The 27,368-nt window shown below is 42.3% G+C and overlaps 3 protein-coding genes across 6 annotated transcripts; 1 reads left to right on the top strand and 2 right to left on the bottom strand.

Moving 5' to 3' along the window:
• Nucleotides 1-10,295: 10,295 nt before the first annotated feature.
• On the top strand, nucleotides 10,296-12,474 carry LOC124177038 (negative elongation factor E). The gene is made up of 3 exons (XM_046559085.1): nucleotides 10,296-10,547; nucleotides 10,913-11,409; nucleotides 11,723-12,474. Exons 1-3 carry the CDS (start codon nucleotides 10,467-10,469, stop codon nucleotides 11,964-11,966), a joined length of 822 nt encoding a protein of 273 aa, XP_046415041.1. The 5' UTR covers nucleotides 10,296-10,466; the 3' UTR covers nucleotides 11,967-12,474.
• On the bottom strand, nucleotides 12,171-20,714 carry LOC124177037 (titin). 3 transcript variants are annotated; one of them, XM_046559082.1, is made up of 4 exons: nucleotides 20,315-20,714; nucleotides 19,230-19,611; nucleotides 15,113-17,074; nucleotides 12,171-14,760 (listed from the first exon to the last, which is right to left on the bottom strand). In XM_046559082.1, exons 1-4 carry the CDS (start codon nucleotides 20,521-20,523, stop codon nucleotides 12,424-12,426), a joined length of 4,890 nt encoding a protein of 1,629 aa, XP_046415038.1. In that variant the 5' UTR covers nucleotides 20,524-20,714; the 3' UTR covers nucleotides 12,171-12,423. The 3 variants fall into 3 exon arrangements, with proteins under 3 accessions (XP_046415038.1, XP_046415039.1, XP_046415040.1); XM_046559083.1 differs by lacking the exon at nucleotides 20,315-20,714 and adding an exon at nucleotides 19,828-20,110; XM_046559084.1 differs by lacking the exon at nucleotides 19,230-19,611 and having other exon boundaries at nucleotides 20,315-20,441.
• An 815-nt stretch (nucleotides 20,715-21,529) lies between these two features.
• On the bottom strand, nucleotides 21,530-26,426 carry LOC124175704 (protein SCAI). 2 transcript variants are annotated; one of them, XM_046556126.1, is made up of 4 exons: nucleotides 26,129-26,426; nucleotides 25,080-25,927; nucleotides 23,985-24,395; nucleotides 21,530-23,073 (listed from the first exon to the last, which is right to left on the bottom strand). In XM_046556126.1, exons 1-4 carry the CDS (start codon nucleotides 26,320-26,322, stop codon nucleotides 22,829-22,831), a joined length of 1,698 nt encoding a protein of 565 aa, XP_046412082.1. In that variant the 5' UTR covers nucleotides 26,323-26,426; the 3' UTR covers nucleotides 21,530-22,828. The 2 variants fall into 2 exon arrangements, with proteins under 2 accessions (XP_046412082.1, XP_046412081.1); XM_046556125.1 differs by having other exon boundaries at nucleotides 21,531-23,073; nucleotides 23,985-24,398.
• Nucleotides 26,427-27,368: the final 942 nt, after the last annotated feature.

Raw genomic sequence — 27,368 nt, 5'->3', positions numbered from 1 at the left:
AACGCTGCTTGCCTACCCGGTGTCTCTCTGTTTGCGGAATGATTCATTTATGTCGTGTTTCAATTGAAACGAAATAATAACAAATATTGGATCATGTTCTTACATGTACACTATTATACCACGAGGCAAAGAAAATTCTTGCTGCAACCGCTGAGCTGAGCTTCGTACGTAGTTCGGAATGTTTTTGCTGAATTAATTTCACGAGATTGGGACATCCTGACTTGCTGCTTATTAATTTTTATCTTTTCAGTGGAATTGTCAATTTTTTTTGCCCTTGTATGCTCGTGCCTAACATTTAAATTGTGTAAATACATACCTGCGTAATTATTTATTTATGGCTCCGCGTTTGTTCCAAAGGAGTGGAGAGGAGAGGAAAGGAAAGGGGGATAAAATACGGGAACGTTATCCACCGACATTTCCACATTTCCTTAATGTAAAAATTGAGACAAAATTTGATAGAAAGACATTTTTTTTTTTCATCTTGTTCGTTACGAGAAGTCTTGTAGAATTTATCTTAAGATAAATTGGCGATTTGTTTAAGACGATTGCTTTTAAGTTTTGTGAATTTTCCAAATCTTTAGCTGGTTAAATCGTGATCCTTGGGCTCAAGTCCTTAAGGGGAAGAGTGTTCTGGCGAAATTAGAGTACCTCCATCATGCGCGTGCTTCTCGATTGCTGACTCTCACTTTCTTTTCTTGTAGACTTGGCGAGCTTATTGAGAGGTTCGCACGCGAATAATTCGAGCTTTGAATTTGAGTAACAACAACTTAAGTTTCGTGGAAAAACGTTAGGGAATGTTGAATTTTTTTACGAGAAAAGTCGGGGATCTTATATAAACCTTTTTTCATCGCGCGGTATGTCTATATTTTTTTTTCTTCAATATCCTTGGCTTGAAAGTTACTCGTTCGATTTTCATCCCAAAATATTGTAAATTCCGAATTTTGTTTTCCATTCCGAAATTCCATTTTCCGATATTTCGTTGCTGTATGAATTTTTTTTTTAATACTCAACATATTGTTTTTCTAATTTTATGTGTGATTTCATCCACTTGCACATACCTGGACCTCAGTTACGATAGGCGATGTAGGTTTTATACAGTACATGACTTTGTTCTAATATTGGTTAACAACGATTTGTCATGGATATCAATTTCAACGTAAACTGCAAAATCGTGCTACTTTCACCGATGATTAACACATTGAAATCTCAAAAATTTTTAATAATGAGGAAAAAGTGCTATTTAAAATCCAGGAACCGGATAATGAAAATATCGGTAATCCAAAAGTTTAGGCCACGTTGGTTGGCAGTCCGTTGTCATTTGTAAAATTTTTTCCCGTTATTTATGCTGTAGTGACTTCGACAGAAATTACTGAACAACCTTTTATCGGCGGTATTGGTATGATACAAGTTTTATCCGTGTAGGTTTAATGAAAAAAAAAAAAAAAAAAAAAAAAAACATGGATCCAGTTTCGAAAAGTTATGAGCAGATGCTGTGATGAGCCTGATATTTCACGCATGTTTTCCTATTAATTTATACAAGAAATAAACAATTACGTTTCTCATTAATAACTGAGTGAGAGCTTTCGATATTTTTTAGTAAATAGAAGTTCCGGTGAAACAATGCGGACGATAGATTAGCCTTTCATTTAGCAAAATCGCATTCGCGAAGTCGCTTAGAAAATTTTAGTGTTTTCCGTGATGGCCGTAATGGTACTGCGGAGATGTTGAATGTACAGAAATCTTCCATTGGCTGTGAAAAAGTCATATTGTCGGATTCGAGTTGGACGCGGCCTTTGTGACGAAAAATCAGACCGAAAATCGAACGAATGATGATTTCTCTGATTTGACTTGAATATTCTATATCGTATTTTCGTGATACAATGATTTCCCGTCGATGAAAAATGCATTTTGTCATTCGTTTCATCCAGGACTTGATGATAGACTTTCAATCTTACCCAATGTCAGTTTTTCACCATTCATTTCTCACAATAAATATAAATCTTGAAAAACTGCGAAGTGGTCTTACTTTGGTATAACAATGTCAATTTTCTCTAAAAAATATTGAAAAATTAAGAAAAATGTCGCGTATTGGAACGAACACTCAATTTTGGTCCTGGCTTTTTCCCTGGATCTTTTTTTCCATACGAAGATACTAAGAATCCGGTATGTTACAGGCTGCGGCATCTTTGTAAAACTTCAAAATATGTCTAGGAATTTTTTTCGAAAACTCTGAAAGTAGTGGTGATTTTTTTTTTTTACGCTGGGGTAAGAATTGCACATGGTGGACCATTTAAACGTGAAATTTCCCCGCTTTTTCCGACGCTGTCGTTAAGAATGGGGGTTCCCATTTAAAAAAAAAAAAAAAAAAAAAAATCGACGTCAAAGTGACCTTGAATACGAGGTCCAAGATGAAATCAAAGGTCACTTTTGAATACCTTTTTAAAAGTTATCTAAGATTCAATCTTAGTAATTTTTTTTGTTCCAGGTGCCAAAACATCGAGATCTAGTGAATTGACATTTCTCGATTTTCGGTGTGATTACAATAACGCTCTTCGTTTTTTCCAAAATCTGAGAAATGGGAAGTTGTTGAAGAATAAAAAAAAAAAAAACTGGATCGTATCACGCACGAACAAATGTATTTCATATTCATATGAAATCCAGCCACCAAATTTAGTAATAAATTAAATTTCACTAAACATTACCATTACGGGCTCAAATATTGGCAGGCATGTTTATTTCCTCTTTTTACAACTATTTCCAGCCACCAAATTAAGAAATAAATTAAATTTCACTAAACATTACCATTACGGGCTCAAATATTGGCAGGCATGTTTATTTCCTCTTTTTACAACTATTTCCAGCCACCAAATTAAGAAATAAATTAAATTTCACTAAACATTACCATTACGGGCTCAAATATTGGCAGGCATTTTTAATTCCTCTTTTTACAACTATTTCCAGCCACCAAATTTAGAAATAAATTAAATTTCACTAAACATTACCATTACGGGCTCAAATATTGGCAGGCATTTTTATTTCCTCTTTTTACAACTATTTCCAGCCACCAAATTTAGAAATAAATTAAATTTCACTAAACATTACCATTACGGGCTCAAATATTGGCAGGCATTTTTATTTCCTCTTTTTACAACTATTTCCAGCCACCAAATTTAGAAATAAATTAAATTTCACTAAACATTACCATTACGGGCTCAAATATTGGCAGGCATTTTTATTTCCTCTTTTTACAACTATTTCCAGCCACCAAATTTAGAAATAAATTGAATTCCACTAAACATTACCATTACGGGCTCAAATATTGGCAGGCATTTTTATTTCCTCTTTTTACAACTATTTCCAGCCACCAAATTTAGAAATAAATTAAATTTCACTAAACATTACCATTACGGGCTCAAATATTGGCAGGCATTTTTATTTCCTCTTTTTACAACTATTTCCAGCCACCAAATTAAGAAGTAAATTAAATTTCACTAAACATTACCATTACGGGCTCAAATATTGGCAGGCATTTTTATTTCCTCTTTTTACAACTATTTAACGTCTGTTTCTGGAGGGGAAAAAAAGGTGACAAAGTCTTTTTTTTTTTCTTTGTTCCGGGGTGAAATATTTTTTTTCGAATTTTGGGAAATATATTCTTCTTCAGCCCTTGACCGGCACTATTGAGAGTTTGTGCCGTATTTAGGTATCTTGTCGATCAACCCAGAATAGGTTGTTTGCAAGCATAGTTCAGCTCTGAAAACTCTGGATCAGAGACGTTTTCCCTCACTCACATGTACTTGATTATCGCCGATGTGCGTAAATCGTTACTTTGCGATCACATTGCTTCGATCAGCAGTAACTGAGTAGCATCGTTCCCTGTAGCATCAGAGATCAATCGTTAAAGTCTTTGATCGGTAGCGCTTTAAGCCAGATATTTTCGATATTTGCCCACTTGATGATGATAAAGTAAACGATAGTAATACACTGTTGTTAATTTGGAGATCGTGTTCAAGAAGAAATTGTAGGTGAAGTTCGTTGTTGACGATACTTCACGTGAAAATAAACCAAGCCTCTGAACAGAAATCGCTAGATCCATGTACCAATACTTGTATGATGATGATTTCGGACGTTTCTCATTTTAACCTAAGCTAATTTTCCTCCCTTGATATTCTTTGCGCTATTCAGTACATAAATTATATTCTCAATTGTCTGCTTTTTCCTTCCAACTAACTCGATTAATCGATTAACTTTCGCTTTGATGACTATGCTCTTGTTCCTTAAATATTTTTGATAAACGATCTTTTTGACAATTGTATTTTTGGCGTTTAAATACCTTGGATAAACTATTGCTCTTACTAGAATTATCCTGTAACATCGTTTGTCCTTTCTAGTTTCGAATTGAAATTAATGAGTCAAAGTTGCTCGAGTATCACGAATTTTCTCCCATTTATTCGAATAAATCGGGCGCTTTGTATCATTTTCTGTTCGAAACTCTGTTAGCCACTTGTTCTTTCCTGCAACACTGCTGCTCGTGCTCCAGTAACGCGTCCTTTAATAGAAAGGATCTGGTTTTAACCTGATTCGATTTTTCAGGTAGACGGGGAATAATACTTTGGTTCGGTTGACTTGGTCTCAGATTTCTGTCAGCAACTGAACCTGTCAAATAATCGATATCCCCCAGAATAGCTAGAGCCACTGCCAAAAGTTAATCACTGAAAGCTTCTACAAAAATACATTCACCCGATGCTGGTTTTGTCATCATATTTTAGAAAAGCCACTAACTGAAAATTTATGAAGACAAGAAAAAGCTCTTTGGTTCGGTTGACTTGGTCTCAGATTTCTGTCAGCAACTGAACCTGTCAAATAATCGATATCCCCCAGAATAGCTAGAGCCACTGCCAAAACTTTTTCACTGAAAGCTTCTACAAAAGCACATTCACCTGATGCTGGTTTTGTCATCATATTTCAGAAAAGCCACTAAATGAAAATTTATGAAGACAAGAAAAAGCTCTATGTTGAGATTGGGTGTTTTGTTAAACCTGTCCCTGATAACCAAGAAGATGCCCGGTTCATAATAAATCGCAAATAGTCAGACAAATTGAATCAATTGAAAGGAATCGGCAAAACACTGAAGAAATAAGAAGAAAAGAAAAAAACCTTGAACATTTACTGCACGGGCATATCAATTTTTCATACTAAATTACCTCCACGTTTTATGATACAAGAAGAATTGGCCTTCACATTTCCATTTAAAATTGCACTCTCTGGCTAATCGATCGAATTGTGCAAATTTTTTTTAGCGTGCTCGGTTTGGTATTGGCGGAGCAAAATGGATGTGGAAATATTATAGGTAATTCTAATTTCGCCCATATCATTCTCCGTAACATGCGTTGTAAGTGTTAAAATACTTTGCACCGTAGAATCATATTGTAGTAAATTATATAAATTGAATAGTGCGCGTTTTTTCCCACTTCCGGTTACACATTTTCGTTGAATTCAAGAAATTAGTCGCGCCAAATTTCTACAGCTAATCGTAAGATGTTATGCATGTCCCAATATTGAACGATAAAATGTTACACGTCAAAAATTGATTATTGAGGACGGCGTGAAATTTCATCCCAAGAAGATATCTGTTTTTTAAAGAATTTCCAAATACATGAAAACCGAAATATGCTTGGAAAATTTTTTGGACATACCGGATGTTAATCGTCGTTTCATCATATATGTTTCTAAAATAGCGAAACCCTTGACAGAATTATTATAATATCCATAACCTGACGAATGAACGAGTATAATTCGAATATAAACGTATAGGTCAACGTAAAGGAGTGACAAAAACGTATTTTAGAATCGGACAAAATTATTTACTGCCAAATATCAAATTACAAGATCAACAGTACGTTACGAAATGCATAGAATGCCAATTGAAAGAATTAACAAGACTAAACACTAATCAATCCATGATACTAACTGGGTCAGGTTTTTTTTTTTTTTTTATTTTTTTTTTATTTTTACAAATTTTACAAATTTTACATTTTTACATGCCTACGATATAAGATCAGTTAAATAAATATTTATTCTGTTGCAGTGCTGTCGAATTCAACAACTTCAATAAATGTGGAAGATACATTAATCGAAAATTTTATTTGCAGATTCAAAGCTCCTAAACAAAAGTAAACAGATCAAAGTGCATCATTCTTACTAGTGCAATTATGAAAGCTGTAAGACTGGCCAATAGTAAAAAAAAAAAAAAAACAACAGTTTAGTTTGGGAGATTATAATTGAATGAATAAATTTTGATCGCACCATCGAACAATAACAAAATCGTCATTTATTACTAATAAAGTTTATTCTTTTCATCAGTAACGTGAAAGAAATCAAAATTTAACATTTCGAATCAAATAATTTAGAACGACTGCTTCTAATCCCCAATCAAATGGATCGATCGAATATTTAAAACTATTTGTTACTAATGAAATTAATTAGGATCGATGGCTAAATTCTGCAATGTTCGATGATTACTTAGTTGAAACTTTACTTTTTTTTTGCCGTCAAAAGAAAAATCTCATCATTCGTTATGATTAGATAACTTAAACCAGATGATGTTTACTGTGATTAGTAAACTGAACAAGTATTTGGATCCAAGAAAGTACAATTCTAAATTCAGGAAAATAAGTACCAGACTGTTAACATTATTAATTACTTGGAAAGAAGTTGTTTAGGAAGGAAATAAATGTAAACTAAAGCTTAAGTTTATAAGATAGAGTGATTGTGTAAAATTTAGTCAAAAATATTATCCAGAAGTTATAATAGAAACTAACTACGAATTATTAAATTACTCGATTATCCGTAAGGTTTGAAACAATGCCTGAAATTTGATCTTTGAATTCAACAAATAATCTTTGCTTGGCTGCGAAGTTGTGATAATAAAATGAAAGTTAGAATCTGAATTCTGAGATAGATTTCAAGTATTCATAACAGAGAGATAAAATGTATGTTGCTTGAAATTATGATATCGTAAAGTAAAATGCCATGTGCTGTAGATAAATATATATTTTATAAGTGACGAATATCAATCCAAAAGAGTTTAGAGCAAGAACCTCAGCCTGCAAATATATAATTTTCACTTGTACGTATTTGATTATTGGTTTCAACAACTCGACGATGAATCAGAAATAAATTTTACAACATGTATCCAGTGAAAACTTCTACGACTGCACTGCACATATAGAAGAGAACGAGGTTCCAGAACGCAACGCATTCAAAATCGGTTCAATCCTCAGCGTTGTGAAAAACTTGACATTCCTTAAAACGTAAAGAAGCTGCCGATATCGGATCACAATCCACGTCCACCATGAAAAGCATGGTCAGCAAAACAATCAGCAGTGTTGACCAGAAACAATGAAACCAATTCCACGAATAAATTGTGTTGAACATGGAATTATGTCGTCTTTCAAATTCATTCGGGATCTATCAGCAGCAGATTCCAAGGACTTTATATACCTATTATATACCAATCATGATGACTTAAACTACATAATTTCAATGCTTGCTTCAGCTGAAACGCATATTTGAAATTTTCATCAATATTTCCACGAACAATGATAGAATTTTATTGAAAACAGAGTTCAACCTTCACCAATGAATGACATTCGTAATCGGATGAAGACCCAATGAATTCTACGATAATTACGCTCCTGATGGATGACTTGCAGTAATTCATCTTTGTGGACCAATCGAAGAGACTAACTTAATGCAATATCATCACAGATCCGTGTTTCAGGAAGTACCAAATCAATTGACGAATCTCAACATCAAGACGCAGAAATTTTTATGGAAAAAAGAAAGCCTTGAGACTGATGATATTGTCCATTATTGAAGGAGTGTCCGTTGTTCAGAACAACTGACAAGTGTAAATGGTACCGGTGGAGATTTTCAGACTGTCCGTTGTGAAGTGGAATCCATCATTGGGAGGTGTCGAGAGTTAAGAGAAGTTTCACCGTAAACGTGCGTACAACATTTTAAACTAATGGAATCAGGAGGTGTCATTTTCCTATATTCAATGTTTTCGCTTTCATTACCCAATTTCTATTTCTTTTATCGATTTTGGATTGATATTCACTTAATTCTACATTCTATCATTATAAATTAATCTTTTCTCATACCTTGTGTGTTTTCGTTAAGTTGTCTTTTTGTATCGTGAGTTATCCAGTCGAGTTCAATGTGCTGCAATAAGGGCTACATTTTATTAGTGAAACGATGAGGAAATTCAAAAATTTCCAGTTTTTGCGAATTTATCTTCTAACTTATTATCACGTGACGTTGTCTGATGGACCCGTCCAAGTTATTTAACTTTACCTTCTCAATTTTCTATTGAGAAATACTGGATTTTCTTGCGACTGTATAGTCTATAATGCATCGCTGTTTATTACAGTTTGCGTTTTATTTCATTAATTTTGAATTGAAGCGAGCAAGCAAATTGAGCAAATAACAGATTAAATTCTTCAATTCCTTACTTATTCGGCATATCCGGTCTATACTGCTTATTTTGATTGGTTGCATACCATCAATTACGTTCTGCTTATATCGCCTGTTTCGCATATATGTTACAAATTTCGCTTGCTGTACATTTTCTTTTTCTATATATCTAGTCGTTAGTATAGTATCTTCTTTTTATGGATTACGCATCTCACTTGAATAGAAAAATAAGGTCTTCATCAATGGAAGGTTTCTGTACATTTAATATTGCCGCAGTAATATCACTTCGGATATCACAGACACTAACATTTTTTAAGAGAGTTTCCAATGCGGAGTTGCTAAGTTAGTTTTAATATTACTTATAATATCGTCTTTTTTTTTAAGGATATTACGAATGATTTTCGCAACTAGCGTACCGAAATGTTTAGATTATCTGTACTTTACCTTACTTAATCGTTCTGTGACTGTTTTGATTTATGTAATTTATGGTATTTTAATTTTCTTTATTTTTTATTGTTACCTGTACTATTCTTTTTGCACTGTTACGGCCGTTCAAACGATGCGAGACGTGTTGAAGCCATTCTTTTCTTTCATTACGTTAATCAAACCGGAGAATTAAAAAAGACTGTGATTGCTATTTAAAAAAATTCCAGAAATAAGTTACTATCTGGTGAAGACCAAACAGTTTTTCTCTTTTTTTTTTTTTTTTAACTTTTGGTCGCAGGCAATTAGAGCATTTTTTAATTCTCTTTAATTTCTTGTTTCGAATATGCCTTACTCTTATTATTTATCTTGCCTAGTGTTCTACGATCTTTTTCTGTTATTTATTTTCTTTGTCTTATGTTAACTATCGCCTTTCTCTTGCTTTTGTGAATTTCGTTGTTTAGCTTCAACCTTTTTTTTATTATATCGAGTCGCTCAACTGAGTTTTGTTTGTTTTGTTCATTGATAATAATAGAATTTGCTGTGGTATTTATATAGTGTTTTGTCTTATTAAGATACATTATACTGTGTTATATCATACTTCGTTTTCATACACATTAGATGCGTTATTGTGAAATATTTTATTGGTTGTTAAAATTTTAGCCTTTTATCGTTGTATCTTGAAATGTCATGTCAAAATATCGTCAGAAATTCTCATTATAAATTGCGCAAGGTTCAAATATACGGATTAATATCCACTGAAGGAAATAATTTGTCTGATTACTTAATCTATTGTTTAATAATCCCCTAAATCCCTCTTGTCTGCCATAAAGCAACGTTATCGCGTTAGCTGAATCGGCCCGTCATGAATTTTCTGAATTATCTATTTTTACTTTTTGTATCGTTAATGTATGCTGCATCTAGTTCCCCAAAAATCGAGCAGTTTTACCTTGTAGCAAATTCTATCGCTAGAAATTGCAGGTCAACAGTGATAATATTTACGACCTTTTTTAATTAAAATTTCAAAGCAACTGTCATCGGGGTGGTTAAGTTTTGTTCATTTAGCCAGATACAATAATTGTGAGTCGAACATTTCAACCGTTTTATTAAGAATCGTTTTTCAATAGAATGAAATATTATTACAATTCGATTCGTATCGATATACTGATGGTTAACACGCCTTCAAATGGACTTAGGATCAGTTACCGGCCGAGTACTAGTTGCAAGCTATTCACTATGGTAAGTATACTCTGTATTATCCACCACTTTTGGGGAGTTTGCACGGAAGGATACCAGTCGGTAATCGATCTGCAATTACCGTCCGGCGTGTCTCGAAAATTAATTTCTAAAACTCACACCTTCCCAGGCAGCGCTATCAAATGAGGGGGACACGTTAGTTTAGTTGTATAGAGGTCAGTGTTAGCGGCGCGTCGTTTTGTTGATTCCGGGGTGTCCGAAGGTTATGTGTGTTGACGTTTTGCGCGAAAACTTGTTATATTTCCATCTATTTATGTGTTATTTTTATTCAGTTTATACGAAGGGTTAGCGTATAGTGATATGACAAAATGGTGTACTTACACTTTCCGTCGAATTTAACTGAAGAGGAATTAATGCTGCAGGCTAAATACAACAAACTCAAACGGAAGGTAATTTTTCCCTCGCTTTGCTAGTCCGTACGCAATACCTAATTTATATTCATGAAAACTTCACTTGCGACTTTTCGTTCTCACGGCTTAATATCAATTAGGTCTTAGACATCGAAGTTACTTAACCTAGCTCTAAACTTACCGCTTTTGACGCGGTCCGTGTCGTCTTTTCCAACCTCAAAACTTACGTCAAGGAAGTCAGTTCTTGCAGTCTGTACCTATCTTAATTATATCATTCGCGAGTTGAATATATTTCTGGAAAACTAAATACCCAATGTATCTTTTACTTATGCGAGAAATTAGTTTTGATATCTTAATTCATATAATTATCTTAAACTCTAACCCTGTCTGCTTTCTTTATCAAGAAAAAAGCCTTGCAAGCTCTGAAGACACCTAAACCGGAGCCGGAGCGCATACCTCAGTTACCAAAGAGGCCTACAGAAGCCAGGGATGCTCGGGAAGTTGCTAAAAAATTAATCAAGTCAGGAATCATCCCTGCCATTACAAAGACGCAAAAGCGTCCGGAGCAGTCATTTAAGAGGCCGAGAGGGTTGGAAAGGAAACTTAATAGTACAGAAAAAACTATTTGTTCTTATCAACCATTTTCGGCGACGCAACCAGAGGAAGACGATACCGAGGCGTCGAGACCAAGAGTAAAAGACCTATATGATAGTTTTGTCAGTGCTCGAGACCACGAGGAAAGAGGGCTGCCTGACAAACAATTAGGTACGAGGACCGAAGCCAAACCTCGTGCTGGTAACACGATATTTGTTTGCGGACATAAAATATCAGAAGATTTTCTGAAGAAACACTTCCAAACGTTTGGACCGATTGTGAATATTTCTATGGAAACAGAGAAAAAGTAAGCAATACCATTTTTAATACGAATATTCACCTTAATTTGATGGATAGCATAAATATCTTGGATAATTTTGAAAGTGGTTACATTTCCAAGCTTAAAAGTTAAATTTTAAACTTTACGTACCTTTCTTTTTATAAAATTGACAAGTTTTAATGTGAATGCTTGTGGTCGGAAATCTGGATTCGATACCATCATTTTTAGTTTTGTGTTTACATTTTTTGTAACTAATTTCTCAGGGGGTTCTAGATTTTTTAAGTAATAGGTATCTGGCAAATACAAATATATGTTATGTTTTGAATTCTTATTATTTTAGCCGAGGATTCATAACCTTTGACAAAGCTGAGGTAGCGGAAAGAGCCATCAGTGAAATGGATGGCAGCATGGTATCGTCGATACAGCTGAAAGTGTCTTTAGCGCGAAGGCAGCCTGTGATAGATCCTATTAACGACACGACATCGAGTTCGATGTGGTCTTCAGTAGCAGCTAGCTACTCCCAAAAAAGTTCGCATAAGGACAGACGAGATTTAAAGGTTTACGATGAAGATCTCTTTGGATAAATGGACTAAGAAGCTTGATGGGAGTTGTAATAGGACTTTTATAATTGTGCGTTTTACCTGTGAAAATTGAGTGGAGCTGATACCTGGACTTGCGGTGTACAGGTACTCTAGAGAAACGAAGGTAAATTTTTAAATAGCAAAGCTAAATATCGTCAAGTCTACTTGGATATTTACGGAAAAGGAGATTGTTAAGTTTGCCTAAAGTGTAAATAATTTACAGATTTATTAAAACGTAGGTAACCATCAACAATATAATTAATAAACAATAATAATTTGATAAATCAAACTATAGGGTTGCGTACAAATCCACTATCATCATTATATCAAAATAATAGTGCATTAATCTGTTTCGAGGGATACGTGTGGCGTATATATACGAAGCCGTTTTTGTCACATTTCAAATGTTCATGTGCTCTGATAGATTTCTGCATAAATTCGTGCACTGATGATCTCAGCCTCATTGCGGAGGGTTGAAGTAATCCCAATGATGATGATGCGTCACGGTTCTCGGTGACCCAAAACATAAAATGAGGAGGCCAGCTATCAATAGCAGCAGCGCGCATATTGCAAGTTCAATTTCCTTGATCTTTTCGCCACGGTCTTCAGTGCTTACTCTGGAGGCGACATAGCCAACGAAATGCCTCATTGCTCTGGTACCAGCCAATCTAAGAGCCCTCAGTAGCTGCTGGGTCATGTCCATTATACTCGGTTCAGACTCATACCTTGAGTCGATCGGGGATGCTAGGGAGAAGAAGTTTGCTGGAATTTGGGATGTTGGGAACGCCACGAACTGTGTGACTCCGGCAACCTGCTGCCTCAGAGAGACCTCCTCGTCTATGCTTTGAGTGTAAGACACAGTTGCGCGCTGCGGCTGTGCCTGGACTTCTGGTACTGGGCTAGGAACTGGATCGGGTGTGTCAGGTGTCACCGAGATCAACGGCGGTAGCGATTTCACTGGAGAAGCCGTCTGCCTCACAGCTTTTTTTCCGTCTATCGTCGGGGAGGACGACCTCGATCTCGGACACTTACGTTTTTCACATTTGCTCTCGTCTCTGAGAGAGGATTGGCCTTGAATCCGAATCTCTTCTTGGTCAGTGTTCAAGCTGGATACTGTATTAGGTTCGGAAATATTCGGCGGTGCGGAAGCCTTGGCCGGTTCAAGATTTTCGATAATCGGTGGTGACAGAGCTGATTCAACACTTGCAGTTTTTACTGTAGATACCGAGTCGCTGGTGCTTTCAACTTCGGGGACTTTTTCGGGAGTCTTATCATCGGGTTTTACCGCCATGATATCTACGGATGCGGGTGATATGTTGAAAACCTTGGTGTCTTCTGTAACCTCCGTCTTTCTCTCGTCTCGCTGACTAACTTCCTGAACAGTTTCAGTTTTACTTATCGACTGATCCTCCTCAATGGGTTTAAGCGCTTCGAATAATGTTTTTTCATCATTAGTTTCAACCTGTTCATCAATTCTCTCACTCTCTTCCATGATTTCAGTTCCCTCATCGCTGCGGTCAGACTTCTTCAATGCCTCAATGAGTTCGTCGACTGCGGACAAAGGCTGGTCTTTTACCTTCTCGTCGATAGTCTGGACCCGCGAACTTTCAGGAGTCGGCTCGCGTCCCTGACGAGCCAAAGCGGCTTGTTCGAGGTGACTCCTGATCGCAATCAACTCCCTGAGTAGCGACGGATGGATTCCACCGTCCTCCGCGTTGGACGTATTCGAATTATTCGACATCTCCGAGGCGGAAATAACGATCGCATCTACTTCAGATGCCGATATTTTGTGGGCCTCAAGCTGACTTACATTCAGCCGTTCCACCTTAAGGTCTCCTACCTCCAGACTTGCGATCCTGATCCTGTCGTCGTGCTGAAGAAGGAGCGAACTCGCGGGTCTAGCCGGAGTAACCGGTCTGTCCGGTCGCTCCTCGGATCCGCGAGGATCCGGCGTTCCGGTCTCGGCCTCTTCAGACGGCTCGACGAACCTCTCGGAGTGAACTGACTGTGGCAATGGTGGCACAGCAGGTGAATTTCTCCCGAAAGTCGGTGTCGCGACACGCTCGGTGGAAACCAAGATCTGAGATCCAGCCCGCGACGGTGTCATAACGAGTCTCGCCCTGGTCACCTCTTCCTCTATCACCACGTCGTCGGGTAGCGGGTCTGTCTGGGTGGACGCGGCAACCTCGCCGAGGCCATTCGAGATTGTGCTGGCCTGATCCGGAGCATCGCGACGCGATCTGGGCGGTCTTGGCGGAGCGGGAAGTGGCCGGCCTTGAATCTTGTTGAGGACTTGACCGCTCTGCAGCTCGTTGCAGTCCGGGTCGTCGGAGTCGAGCTCTGTGTACGGCGTAACGTCCATCTGGTTCACCGACCTGTCCTCGGAGGGCGACCGCCGTCTCGCTGCTGGTCCCAAAGTGCTGTAGGCACGGGTGGGCCTCACTGGCACTGTTGGAATCGCCGTTGTCGGTGGGGTTCTTGGCGACGTTGCGAACTTTTCGCGACGTCTTCTCGGCGGCGGTGGTCTCGGGGGCTTTTCCCGTTTGTCGACAACAGCGTAACCCGGAAGATCACGCGAGTCCGTCTCCTGACCCGCTGCGTCCTCCTCGTCGAGGTAGCTCACCTCTGGTAGCGACTCAGCTCCTCTCGATGTTCTGTCGTCGTCTGCCACCGAGGTTCCCCGCGACCTTGACCTACGCTTTGGCGCGATCGGAGCTGGCTCTATGTACTCGTGATCCAGACGGTTCACCAAGGTCTGCAATTGTTCGCGGTTCAAGTTTTCGGGCTCGTTAGAAACCTGGAAAATTTAAATGTAAAGACGTTGCGTACAGGGTTGTAGTGAAAATGTGGCAAGATTGGAGAATAGAACATAATAGAAGTCCTATTAAAATATGGAAAGGTAGAGTATAGAAGACCAAAATATCGTAGTCTCAGAATTCTGACGGCTCTACGTTTTGGCCTTTCTATATTTTAATTTCCTACATTTTTACCACAACTATAGAATTTGCAAATGATGGGGCGAGATTCTTTTCTACCAATTTGATATGTTCGGACGTTTTATATCAATTCTTGCTTTATTTTGCTTCATCAACTACAATTTACTTGATCCAGAAAATTGGTGTAAAATTGAAAAATAATCTTTCTCTCACCTCAGGGGGATAGTCGATTCCCTCCGACCACTCAACGTCCCGACGATGTCCGTTGCAGATGGTGGTTGTTGGTCCGTGCCCGTTAAGGTACGGCCCGTTTCCATTGGCGCCGAAATTACGACGGCCGCGTTTCCGGCGCCTGGGTGCAACAGGAGGCGTGGGGGGCGTAGGAAGTGGCGGAAGAGCGTCAGATCCTAAATCCGAGCAGCTCCTGGCGACGGACCTGGACTTCCTGCGAGCCGGCTTGACGACCACGATATCATCCAGAGGTTCAGCGGCTCGGGGAACAGCTTCAGTCTGATACATGACGCGGTGTCGAGACCCGGAAACGCTCCCAGCTTTCTCTGGCAAATAGCTCTCGTATTCCTCGACTCTGACGGAGTCCTCGCTGCGTCGTCTGTCCCTCTTTGGACGGGCCGGTGGCGTTGCGTTGTGCGATTCCGGGGGTGGCGTTTCGTCCCACCGTTTCTTCCTGAGGGACCGGGTTCGGACGGGACGCGTCGGCGGACGGAGGTCCAGTTCCTGATCTGCAAGGGCGTTTGGCGTCGGCCTGAATGCGTCACGGATTTCGCTAGCCAGAAACCGGCCCAGGTTCATGTCGTCCTGACTTATCCCCTTGGCGCGGAGGAAGAATTCGTCCGAGTCTATCTCTTCGAGGACACCGCGGCGTCGACGGTCACACGAACTTCCACTGGACTGCTGTTCCCGGTCCGACCTCATGCTCGAATCCTCCGGCGTCTGCTCCCGCTCCAAAACGTACTTCATCGGTGGATCAATCGGCATAAACCCACGGCCGTAACTGTCTCCCGGTACCATTTCCCCGGAGTATTCATCGTGCCCGTAAGGATCCCGTTCCCCGACCACCTCTTTCTCCGCTCGCTCCCCAGTCATCTCCTCGTCCGATTCGTGTTGCCACTTCTCCTTCGCCCCCCGCCTTCGCATCTCCTCATCCAAAGAGTCGCCACGCAGTCCACGAGGATAGAGCCTCGGGTCCGGAACCTCCTCGACGACGTGAGCTGCCAGCTCCTCTTCGGGACTAGGCAGCAAGCCGTGACCCAGCGGAAGTGCGACTATTATTCGTCGGTTCTCGATGTCCGCGGAGTCCTCCTCGTAGTCGACGTCCTCGTCCTCTTCTCGGTCCCGGTTGGCGCGTTCTTCGCGGGATTCTTCGTCCGCTATTTCGTCGGGAAGTGGAAGCGGCGGTGCCGGCGGCTCGATTGAACGGTCGTCGGATTCCTCCCAGGGCAGTCGCTCTCTGGATTCGGTCGCCTCGCGTCGAAAAGCGACTTGAGGTTCCTCTATCGAGGGATGACGCCAGGGCTTCGAACGCTCAACCGCACTCTCCGGTTCATCGTCCGCGAATTTTAGGTCCGAGAATTTTTGCACCCACCTTGCGCCGATCGGCGCCTTCTTCTTGACCCGGGGAACGGTCGCGACTTCGGGCGATTGGCCGCGTGACGCTTTCGGCGATGACGTCGCGTACTCGCCCCGGTTCTTCGACTTCTTGTCGAAGAGTCTTGGATACGTTGAAAAGTCGAATATGTTGCGTTTTGCGCTGGAGTTTGACTCGCTCGAGTTCTGTCGCTCCTTCAGTGGCTTCCGGACGCGGCCCAGAGTTGGCAGGTTTATGTTTGGCCGTTTTATGTTGAACTTTGGCCGCTCGGGCATCGAGAATTTCGCCCGGTCTGGAAAGTTGAATTTCGGCCGTTCCGGCATCGAGAACTTTGGTCTGTCCGGTAGCGAGAACCGCGATTTTTCACTCTTCGGCTTCGCCACCTTCGGCTTTTCAACTTTTGTCGTTTTCGTCTTGTTATCTGTTTTTTGTCGTTCCGGCAACGAGAAACTCGGCCGCTGTATTCCTCGCAGACGGGAGCGCAGCTTTCCTGCCTGAGAACGCAACCGCTGGGGAAATCCCCGAGCGCCGCGACGGAGCGGAAGCTCCTCCAGGGCCGATGAATCCACCTGAAAGTAAAGCGGATTCTCATTTTTTGCCTTGCCTTATCTACCCTTCCCTGTTCAAGCATCTCCGTTTCACTCCGGAATTTCACAAAAACGCAATCCACCGCGTATTCCCGATTCTGTGATTTTTCACAAAAATCCCAGCAAATCCGACGAGTTTATTTATACATGTAATACAGAGGCGGCTTACTACAGGTATACAACTCGCGTTTATTAAGCAGTTCGTAAACCGCACACCGACGCAGTGTGGCTTTTGGTTGTGGGCGCGGCCTATTTTCCACACGAAATGCTAATATTACCTCCGTGGTTCTTGAATAAGTTAGGTAACAGAGAGCGGAGACGACGGAGTTCTCGAGTCGAGGGCGGATGGTAAGGCGAACGATGCTGCCGCGGGTAACGTTTTTTTACCTCGCCAAGTTTACAAGAGTTTCATTTAGGTCAGAGATTAGCCTTCCTGCAGTGCAAAATACATTATTCTTAATTTTTGCCACGACATTATCTACATTTAGAATACGCAATGTATAATTAAAGAGGAGACTTAAAAAAGGTCGAAAATTCCGTTCATTTATTTATATTTCTTCCCTTCAGAAAGTAGGTATGTATATCCCAAGGCCAATGTTGTCTAAACATGTTTTTTTTTCTTTTTTTTTTTTCACGGCACCAACAGGGATTTTTTATTTCTCCTCTTCGATTAATCAGATGCGAAAATTCGTACCACCGATCAGATTTTTCTCTCCTATCTTTGGAATTTGTTGCATTGGCACTATATAGCCAGATTAATTATTCTCGGCAGGTGTCAGCAACATCTAATTCGTATTGAAAATTTATCGATTGTTTACTGCGAATTTAACTCTCGCTCTTTGTTCTTTTCTATTTTAGATCTAGATACCGAATCGATTTGCGCATCGACGCGACTGCATTTCTAACAATAAGCCTGTTTGTTGAGATGATTTATTTTCATACTTGAACGTGTCGCGCGAGTCTTAAATCGACCGGGCACAGAGACAAACATTTGTTTGCGCTCGGTTCCGGACTGTTTTAGAATCCTTTGCGTCATAGCCTCGTTGAATCACGGCTACTTCAAGTCTTCGCTGTACAGATACGAAAAAAAAAAGAAACAACTACACGCACACACATACCGATAACTAAACATTCGCTCGTGCGCAATTAGCGTTTAATTTCTTTTTGGAAATTCGATAGTTTCAAGTGCGTTTGTACCAGTTCAAATTCAATTGTTCCGTGTTCGATAATTAATCGCTTCTACCTCGATATTGCGGAAAATTAGGAACTTCAGAATCCGATGATTCGAACTTCTAATCATACAAATAGATACGAACTTGAATTCGATTATTTTGCATCCATATACGTGTATATACCGTACTTGGTATGTATATTCCTCGTGTTCGGATTGAAATTCTGATTTAAATTCATACCGTATCATTGGTCGTGAAACGGCAACGATATGGGAAATAAATTACCGCCTATGATTTCATGTTATAATTACACGAGATTTTAGAGTCGGCAAATATTGCCGCGTAGTATATTCGCCGATAACAGCTGGGCAGAAACGCCAAACAACGCAACTTAAATTCCCCCGACTTATTAAGACTCAACGTCGTTTCAAGCCCACTTTACCAGGATTAAAGTCACAAAAGCTTCTCGTACAATTTCAAACTTTCTACACAACTTTTAAATACTCAAACGAAACAGTGTGCGTTTTGCGATTGCGTTAACAATACAACCTTACACAAGACTCGGAGTATTCATGGAAATAAAAAAAAAAAAAAAAACAACGAATGATATTATTCCACATCCATCTATGTTTCGGACCAAGTATTCCTCTAGTTCCGGATCTGAAGGTATATTAAAGAAATGTAATTAAACGCTTTGAAAATAATTGATATCGTATAATTTCAGTTATCGGAACTACATTTTTTGGCAAAAAATAAAAATTATTATTCAGGTGTATATATTTTGGTAAAGAGTTGGGATGCTCGACGATGCGAGTAAAAATTGTGCACCTCGCGCAGCCGTGATGAAAAAGTGCATTTCTCCCGTAATCGCGGTGCGAGAATGAGAGAGAAAGTACGTACCTATCAAGAGAATCGAGGAACGAGTGAGTGAGAAGTAAAATGAAGGTGCATAGTGGGTGCGCTACCTGACTCGTATTGATCTCAGCATCCGTTCTGGACTCGGTGCAGGGTGTTGCTGCGTTTAGGAAACGCTCCTCGAGACGATCCTGAAGCTGTTGGGGTGTCTCCTGGTCCTCGGACGTGTCGCCGTTGTCGCCGAGTTCTCGTGCCTGCATCGCGTTGTCCTCGATTTCGCCGTCGAGCGGCACGACGACGTCCCCGTCGAGGACCAGCTTGTTCGAGGTGTAAAGTCTTCGTTCCTGGGCGTCGATGCTCTCGTCGCTATCAGCGACGTGTACGACGTCCGTGTCGTTGATCCGCACCACCGGTGCAGTGGTTCCAGGTGTGCTGGCGTTGCTCCGGGCCATCACCAACGCCGGAGTCCCGATCGGCTCGTATTCGTGCTCGCTGAGGGCAGACGACATCTTGGTATATGCAGGAGGAGACCGGGCAGCACCCTCGGATCGTGATGGGGGTGAAAAGGGAGTACTCGAATCGAAACGAACGATTTCAAAATCGAAAGTACAATATATTTATAACGGGATGGATCGTGTCTTTACCGATACCAAAAGAGAACTTCGCGGGCAATTGGCCTGACGAAAAATGGTAAAAAGGAACACTAGCCTTCGGTTTATCTTCTCCCCGGCACAATTGAAGCTCCGTTTTCCACGGTTCACGGTTTCGGTCCCGATTAGTTGTTGTTGTTTTTTTTTTTTTTCTTTTCTTGCTTTACAATCGAAATTTTTCCCTTTACACCTGCACCGCCCCGGTATAAGGTCCCTGGTGTTTTCTGGTTCGTTTTTTCATGGCTGTGCAGAATTGGCGCGTATAGAGGAGATTCGGAGGAAGGTGAGAGATGGAGATGCCTCGTCGCCGCTGGACGAGGTACTGCGAGCTGACCGATGATTCTATCTATAGCCAGCCGGGCGGACCCTAAATAGCTCGGACACTAAGCGAGAACGCGATGGCGATGGTGTCCCGCGATGACGAAATCGCGGTTCTCCAATCCGCGATTGAAGTGACCGAGGATAGGATACGGCGAGATTCTCTCTTCTTACACACCATCCGCGCTTTATACCCCAATCAAAACAAAACGTCGTCGGATACTCACCATCTGGCTCCCTGGACCGTATGACCGGAAACCATCGGCGGTGGTGTCTGCATCGCTGTCCTCGAGGACGGTCGGCCTATCATCGCCTTCCGTTCAGGGAGCAAAGAATCGCTCTGGTAAAACTGACAGCCGCAACGCACTTCGCGGCCCAAACTCGAGGTCGACGAGGCCCTCGAGGCGCGGCCCTTCTCCCCACCGCGGTCAGCCATTTCCGATTCCGGGTATCGCGAACCCTGAACACCAAGCTCTTCACCGTCTCTTCGGCCAGGCCGATCTCAAGGCGTCACGCCATGGCGAGGAGCCGTTAACGCGGCCTGACTCCTGCAGTTTAACTGCAACTTTCGAACGGACCGGACCCGGTCAGTGTCGCGTCGCGGCGCGCACACCTCTGCAGGGTCGAACCTGATTACACCGGACTCGGCCAAGAAACGCTCGGGGATCTCTCTTTCGGCGCCATTATTTATAGCCTTTTCTATTCTCTTCGGCGAGACTGATCTTGCCGGCAAAGAGTGGATTGACCGGACCATCAACCGGCGATGACCCTAACGAGTTACGCAACCTGCACCGGGTTCGAGGCCCCAGCGATCAGCGAAGGGTCCCTGCACTCGGGATTACGGATCGGCGAAAAAACCGACGTTTAGTTTTGCCCTACGCGGCCCACTCTTCCTACTGTCCCAGCTACATAAATAGGAATCGGTGTCCACCGAGCGACGCTGATGCACCGCTGACGTCACGCGGTGCCGAACAGCGTGGGCGTATGTCGAGGAAACCTATAGCTAATGTCAACCGAGCCAGTGTGCCTATTTCTCCCAAATTCTTATGTGTGTGTATCCAAACCGCCTGGTATCTTCTTTGCTATCATGTCGTGTTATACGAACGTTCGTTTATTTTAAGATGTACACAGGCTGCCACTTCTTCTTCTTCTTCTTCTTCAGTTACGAATGCGTCTGTTTAATAACGGACATACAAGTCCTGATTTAATACCGAAAACGTAAATAACGCGTGGCGAACCCGTGTCTGTGTTCGAAGGTACGATCCGCCGAATCTTTGTTTATTTATAAACGTGAATTTCGTGGGTATACCTACGCACGAGAGTGAACCGTTTTGTGTATTACAGTGTGTATACCTAATATTTCTCATGTTTTTTTTTTTTTTTGAACTCTTGTATATATGCATGTGTGTCTGTGTTTTATTTATTTATTTATTTATTTATTTATTCATTCATTCATTCATTTAGATTTTTCAACTTCCTCATATTTTGCTTTACTTTTCATGCATTTCCACCATCATCACATCCCTCCCGTCTATACACTTGCGCGCGTTACTTTTAAGCTTTTCTAAATAATTTACTACCTAGGGATGCAAGGACGAAGTTCGGCCAAAAACACAACGTCATAAATTATGTACAGAAAAACGGCCATCATCGGTGACGGGAGGCCGTTGTCAGTAATGAGGGTACCATGTACTGGACGATAACAAACCGTCGAAACTGTCCAACTGGTCAGTCTCTGCATATCGGTCAAATTTGACCGAAAAATTCAATTCAGGATGGGATCTGACGGTCGAGTTGACGAGGGTTTCTGTATGAAGGATGCGGACTGAATGGAATATGCATTATCGCGGAATCTAATCACGGTTCACATATCCCTCTAGACATTGTCGAGTAAGCTACTTGCCGTGGCTTCTGCACTTATTACCGAGTTAAACTGACTCATTAATCTTTCTTATGCCGGTTATCATCATCATTCGTTTCCAAAGATGCTCACCGGATTTAAATTGACTAAAACCTCACTTCGCATTAACGATCACCGAATGATTGACTGATACTTGGTATCCATTTCCCAAGTCGCGTTTCTCTATAACAAATATCCTCGCGAGTTTTTTCGTTCACTGAGCTATGTACTTTGATTGAGGACACGTTTTTTGGAGCTTCGAGTGGCCTTACCTATAAATTCAGAGGATCAAATAGAAACTTGACCTACGAAATGGATATATAGGCTTCACATCGTGCAGTAGCATGTATTTCTTCTCTTCGTCAACTTGACAGTCAGTTTACTTGAGAAACAATGTTTATGCTACAGCTTGATTGGTTGATAAGATTTTCGATCATTCGTCAGTTATATAACCCTCGTTCAATTTCGAATGGTGTATGGATTTTTGGAAAAAGAACTTATCTACTGCAACCCGTGACGTGACCATGCCTCGTGTTAAGCTTATAACATAAAACTGATAACCGAAAAAAATCTCGCATTCTGAATTATAAACTATATAATCAGTATATGCGTATGTAAGTATATATATATGTGTGGTTGTATATATATATATATATGTATATATATATATATATAACGTATTATGGCACACTGAACAGACACAAGTCCGAGACGCGTTTTAATGAGGTCTCAATGTAACGATTTTATTGTAGTTGTAATTGTAATTGCAATAGTTATAATGATCGTGGTAGGGAGGCAAGGAGGTGGTTGTGTTGATGGCCGGGTAGGAGGGACGCCGGGGTCAGGCGAGTTCGCTGCTGTCGGGGAAATGGTCGCGAGCATCGATGCAGGCCGCTAGGTCTAGAACAAAGTGGTGCAGAGTTGGATGCTCGAGGACTTCCGCTTCCGGAAGGGGTGGATGACACCGGGGCCGTTGTTGGCGTCCTCGGAAGGACCTGTGCAGGTGCAGGACCACGTCGCAGAACACATAGCGGACAAGGAGCAGCCTCAGAAAATCATCACCGAAGAATTGCAGGACGCTGGTTTCTGGAATATAACAATTAATTATTGCCGATAGCGAAGGGAATTGGACAACGTGTCTTTTTACGTATCGAGACCTTACGGGACATTGGCATTTCTGGTTAGGTGCTGCTGAGAACGTGACGTCGGGACTGCGGGGTTTAAGGATTTATCGAACTCGCGGGTTCGTTCCGAATAATTATAATTCATGTTTCTCGGTTGAATGGCTGGGAAATTATTTCCTCTCAATCTGTCAGTTAGCTACTACTTGGTACAGTTCTTACGAGCCAAGTTTATGTGGTGGTAGACAGGCGACGTTATGCAATAATGAGTTCTCGTGTCTGGAAACGATTTCCGCTTGGTCGTAATTAATCCTAGTCGAGTTAGTCCTGCTTCGACTCAGTTTTCGTGACATTGTGCTTGTTTGACTGGCAAGTATATGGATATTGTATACGGTTGTCGCGTTCTTCGAAATATTTATACGAATAAAATACGTCGCGGTGTGTTATAAAGGTACACGATCGTGTTTTACCGTTCACAACGAGCTGTTTTTACCTTGTTTTACCCACGTGCAATTTCCATTTTCGAATTTATCAAACTACGATACCTAATCGCTTTGAATACACGCTTGATGGGACGGATGATTCGACCTTTTCCATTCTTGGTCAGCTGTGCTCGTGTGATATTCAAAGGCAAAAGCAAAGACGCGGTTACGGATTATAGACATTGTGTTCGGTTGACTGGCATGTTGGATCCGTATCAAGACTTGGCAGACGGTCAAGTTTTGAAAATGGGTCGAAAATTCGTTCAACCCAAGTTTGGCGAGGGGGAAAGTGAAAAAAGAGAAGACGAGAAAAAGAAGGATAGTGGGGAAAAAAGGCAATGCGAAACCCGGACGATCATAACTCATCGGAGTAAGGAGAGACGCAGAATCTTACCGCATCGCGAACGCGTAACCAGGCGGCTAGCCTCGACCAGGAAACGCTCTACGTAGGTCTGGCATCGATCCCAATGGTGAATGGGAAGGCTACCCACGTTGCAAATAAGGCAGAATGCGGCGAGAGGCGCGTGGAGGAATAGAGTGAACAGGCTTCCCCCGTGGCGAAGATCCCTCAAGGTCGGCGGTGTGTCTTGAGGCGACATCAGGACCATCAGCGGTTGTCCAAAGTACCGAGGTATCTGTTGGAACACGAAACTGTTGTCCGAGTCTACGACGACGAAAAGAGGTTTCCGTGTGAAGGGGTAGAGGTCACCGGGGTAAAGACAGTGGGGCTCCTTGCCCCCCGTTGGCCTCTTCCCGTGTTCCGGATCGCGTTTACTGCTCGTAGAAACTCCCCCCAGGTCGTACCCCACTGCAAGCAAAAGGCGAACAAAGTTTATTAGGCTTAGAGAAGGGGGGCGGGAAGTACGTAAAGTCTTTTTTCATCGTGGGGGAGTTAATGCTGCATGTGCTTTTTTCGCCTATATACCTTTACGCGCTCTTTGGAACTCGCGACAAAGGTGCAAAAGAAAATAGAACTTCAACTACCTGTCCGATATTAACAACATGCCTGCAGGTGAAACTTTAGCATGAATATCGATCGAAGTCTCGTACAGTGCTACAAATAATTACGAGTACATCGATCAAAGGGTGTTCAAACTGAGATTCGTTGTATTATAAGTATAATGCGGTGGGCTTTCGATTCTCTTACATTTTCACCCTGCGTGCACGTTCAGTGAGTGGCGCATGGAAGATGTCGTGGAGCGTCTTAAAAGAGGCTATAGTTCACCGCGTATACGATTGCTACAAGTAGCTTGTCGGAGCACGGTCAGGCTATCGGACCCCTATTTTGTCGTGAAAGGGCGGATGAAGCAAAATCGCGATCACACTATAGAAGGAAGCAGGGTAGATCAGACCACCAAGCAAATTGGATGGCTTTACACGAAGTACATCTCAGTCGAATTTGCTTGGTGATCCTACGTGTCTCACTTTGCAAGGTGCCATGCTACTAAAAAGTCCCGCGTCAAGCGAAGAGGGTGTTGAAGCAACTTACTCTCTTCCGGCTGTTTGACGGTCGAGAAGCAGCCGTCTGCCGAGAGGTAAAGAAGCAGGGCCCCGTTCGCGGGCAGCTCCTTGAACCCGCTCGCCAGGAATACCTGGACCTGGCTGTAGGTTGGCTTGTAGAGTAGATACTTGTGGGGGTTGTCGCGGCGCGGGGCCCCGTTTTCGGCGGGGTAGGGTCCCGGCCTGAAAGGCAGCCTTCCGGCGGGCGAGGCGTCGTGGAGGTGGGTCGGATCCTCCCTGGGTTCCCTCTCGAGGGTCTGCAGCATCCTGAACATGTCCATTGACAATTCGCTGAACTTAACTTGGTCGGAACAGTTGCCGACGATCAGGATCTCCTGCAGAGATAGGCACATGGGTGGTGAACGTTCTACGGGCGGCGAGGTCAGGGGGCCGAGTCGGTGGGTCAGGACAACGGGGTTCGCGTCCGCGTGGAGAACCCCGACCGCCGCCTCCGCCTTGACGAAGGCCTTTATCTCGTCGAGTACGAGGTTCCACTCGACTTGGTCTTCGGGCTCGTAGGTGCTGGTGTAGTCCGCTATCTGGGCGTCGAGTTCCTGCACCAATTCCCGGACCAGCTTCATCTTGTTCAGCAATAAGCACACGACGATGAACCTTGCGTAGTACCGCAGCTTCTTTACCATCAGGTCGGACCTGTCCTCCTTGGCAGCCCGACTGTAGTAAGCGCGGCCCCTTATGGCCGCGTAAAACGAGTAAGCCTCGTGGAGGTAGCTGGTCTCGCTGGTCCTCAGATAGTAGTGGTAGTACAGCTGTCCGATCTTGCTCGCTATCTCCCCGATCTGCCAACGCTTCAATCCGTACTTCGTGTCAAGAATTATCCTACAACAACGATCAGCTATTGGTCACATGGTCATGGTGGCATCCGCATGGTGGCCGCCGATCACCCTCATGCATCTACAAAAACTCGCAGGGCCGCGTTTTCCTCATTAAAAATACCGTCGTTACCACCGAGCTGAGCTTTCGAGTCCTCACCGAGCGACTCGTACTTAGGAGGGCGAATTAGCGGGCCAAATTACTAACCTGTGCTGCTGCTGGAACTTCCATAGTTTCGTGTAGATGTCGAAGGTGCGCCCGAAGTAGGCCTGCCATTGCTTGTGACCGTATTGGGGCAGGTCGCGGAGCCCGTTGAACAACTGTTTGCTCTTCTCGAGGAGGTGGCAGAACTCGACGACTACTTTCCGCTCGTGATCGTCCATTCCAGCCATCATGACCATCTTTTCGGTGTTCGCGGAAAACCTACGGTTACGTCGGCCCTGACGCGGTGGCCCGCGGGATGGCGCCTGACTCCCCGCTGCCCCCAATCAATACTGGCGCTCTCCCCCGCATTACGGGGGCGAACAACGCCGTCGCGACGTCCTCTCGAACTCGACCGCTGATTTCCCCCTCCACTCCTCTTTTCGGTCGGCAACTTCAGCTTTAATCGATGAGGAACCGCGTTGATAATCCACCGTGGAGCTTTTCCAGCAACCCCACTTTACTTTCATCTACCCTACCGCCAGATGGAAGCACCGGCTCAAACCACTTCATCCCTTAGGACGGGGTGCAAAATTCTCGAACTAAAAAATCGATCCTCTGCAATGTTTTTTCCGGGGCTGACTGCACATGCCAACGCAGAGGAGTCGAGAGGATTCATCTTTGTCAGGGATGATTATGGCCAAACATTTCAACTAGGGATAAATGTCGTATATGTCGTTTGTTCGTTATTAGTAGAAGCTAGAAAAGACTTGGACTTTTGACGAAAGTTAGAGTTTCACTGTTGTTTTCACAGTCGAAATAATAATAATTGTCATAGTAAATATTTGAAAACAAAGTTTTGTCTCAAGTTTGAGTTTGTATAGGATTAAATTGGCAATGAAAATACACACTGCATAGATTCAACAGCTGCAAGGTGATATTGAGCATAATTCTTGTGTTTCTTTTTGCATTTGAATCTATGTCGGAAGGTACAAGCTGTTAAATTTACAACAGATATATAAGCCACGAAACCCAAATGGGACTCTCTTTTCTCTGCTCGTAATCATTATACCCATTGCAACATAACGTAGGTTTTGTTAAACCAGAACATTTCGAAGACCTTTCAAAATTCACCTTACAGACTATAGTGGAAAGTCCTGGATCCGAGTTCCATTGAAATTACATGGCGAAGAACAACGAGAAAAGCCTACACGTTGAATATAGGTATAGGTATATATATATATATATTTATTTATTTCCATTTCCATACACAGATCGCTGCTCACCATGGCACGAGTTGAGTTAT

Source organism: Neodiprion fabricii, chromosome 2 (assembly GCF_021155785.1).
Source record: "Neodiprion fabricii isolate iyNeoFabr1 chromosome 2, iyNeoFabr1.1, whole genome shotgun sequence".
NCBI lineage: Eukaryota > Metazoa > Arthropoda > Insecta > Hymenoptera > Diprionidae > Neodiprion > Neodiprion fabricii.
This window is presented reverse-complemented; position numbering and strand designations above follow the sequence as displayed.

Coding starts and splice junctions, on each gene's coding strand:
- LOC124177038 (XM_046559085.1), top strand. CDS start 10,467: ATGGTGTACTTACACTTTCCGTCGAATTTAACTGAAGAGGAATTAATG. Junction 10,548..10,912: donor ACAACAAACTCAAACGGAAG/GTAATTTTTCCC, acceptor TTCTTTATCAAG/AAAAAAGCCTTGCAAGCTCT. Junction 11,410..11,722: donor TCTATGGAAACAGAGAAAAA/GTAAGCAATACC, acceptor TTATTATTTTAG/CCGAGGATTCATAACCTTTG.
- LOC124175704 (XM_046556125.1), bottom strand. CDS start 26,322: ATGGTCATGATGGCTGGAATGGACGATCACGAGCGGAAAGTAGTCGTC. Junction 24,399..25,079: donor CGTCAAACAGCCGGAAGAGA/GTAAGTTGCTTC, acceptor TTTTGCTTGCAG/TGGGGTACGACCTGGGGGGA. Junction 23,074..23,984: donor GGTTACGCGTTCGCGATGCG/GTAAGATTCTGC, acceptor GTTATATTCCAG/AAACCAGCGTCCTGCAATTC.
- LOC124177037 (XM_046559082.1), bottom strand. CDS start 20,523: ATGGCTGACCGCGGTGGGGAGAAGGGCCGCGCCTCGAGGGCCTCGTCG. Junction 19,612..20,314: donor ACGGTCCAGGGAGCCAGATG/GTGAGTATCCGA, acceptor GTCTGCCCTCAG/CGAGCACGAATACGAGCCGA. Junction 14,761..15,112: donor GAATCGACTATCCCCCTGAG/GTGAGAGAAAGA, acceptor TAAATTTTCCAG/GTTTCTAACGAGCCCGAAAA.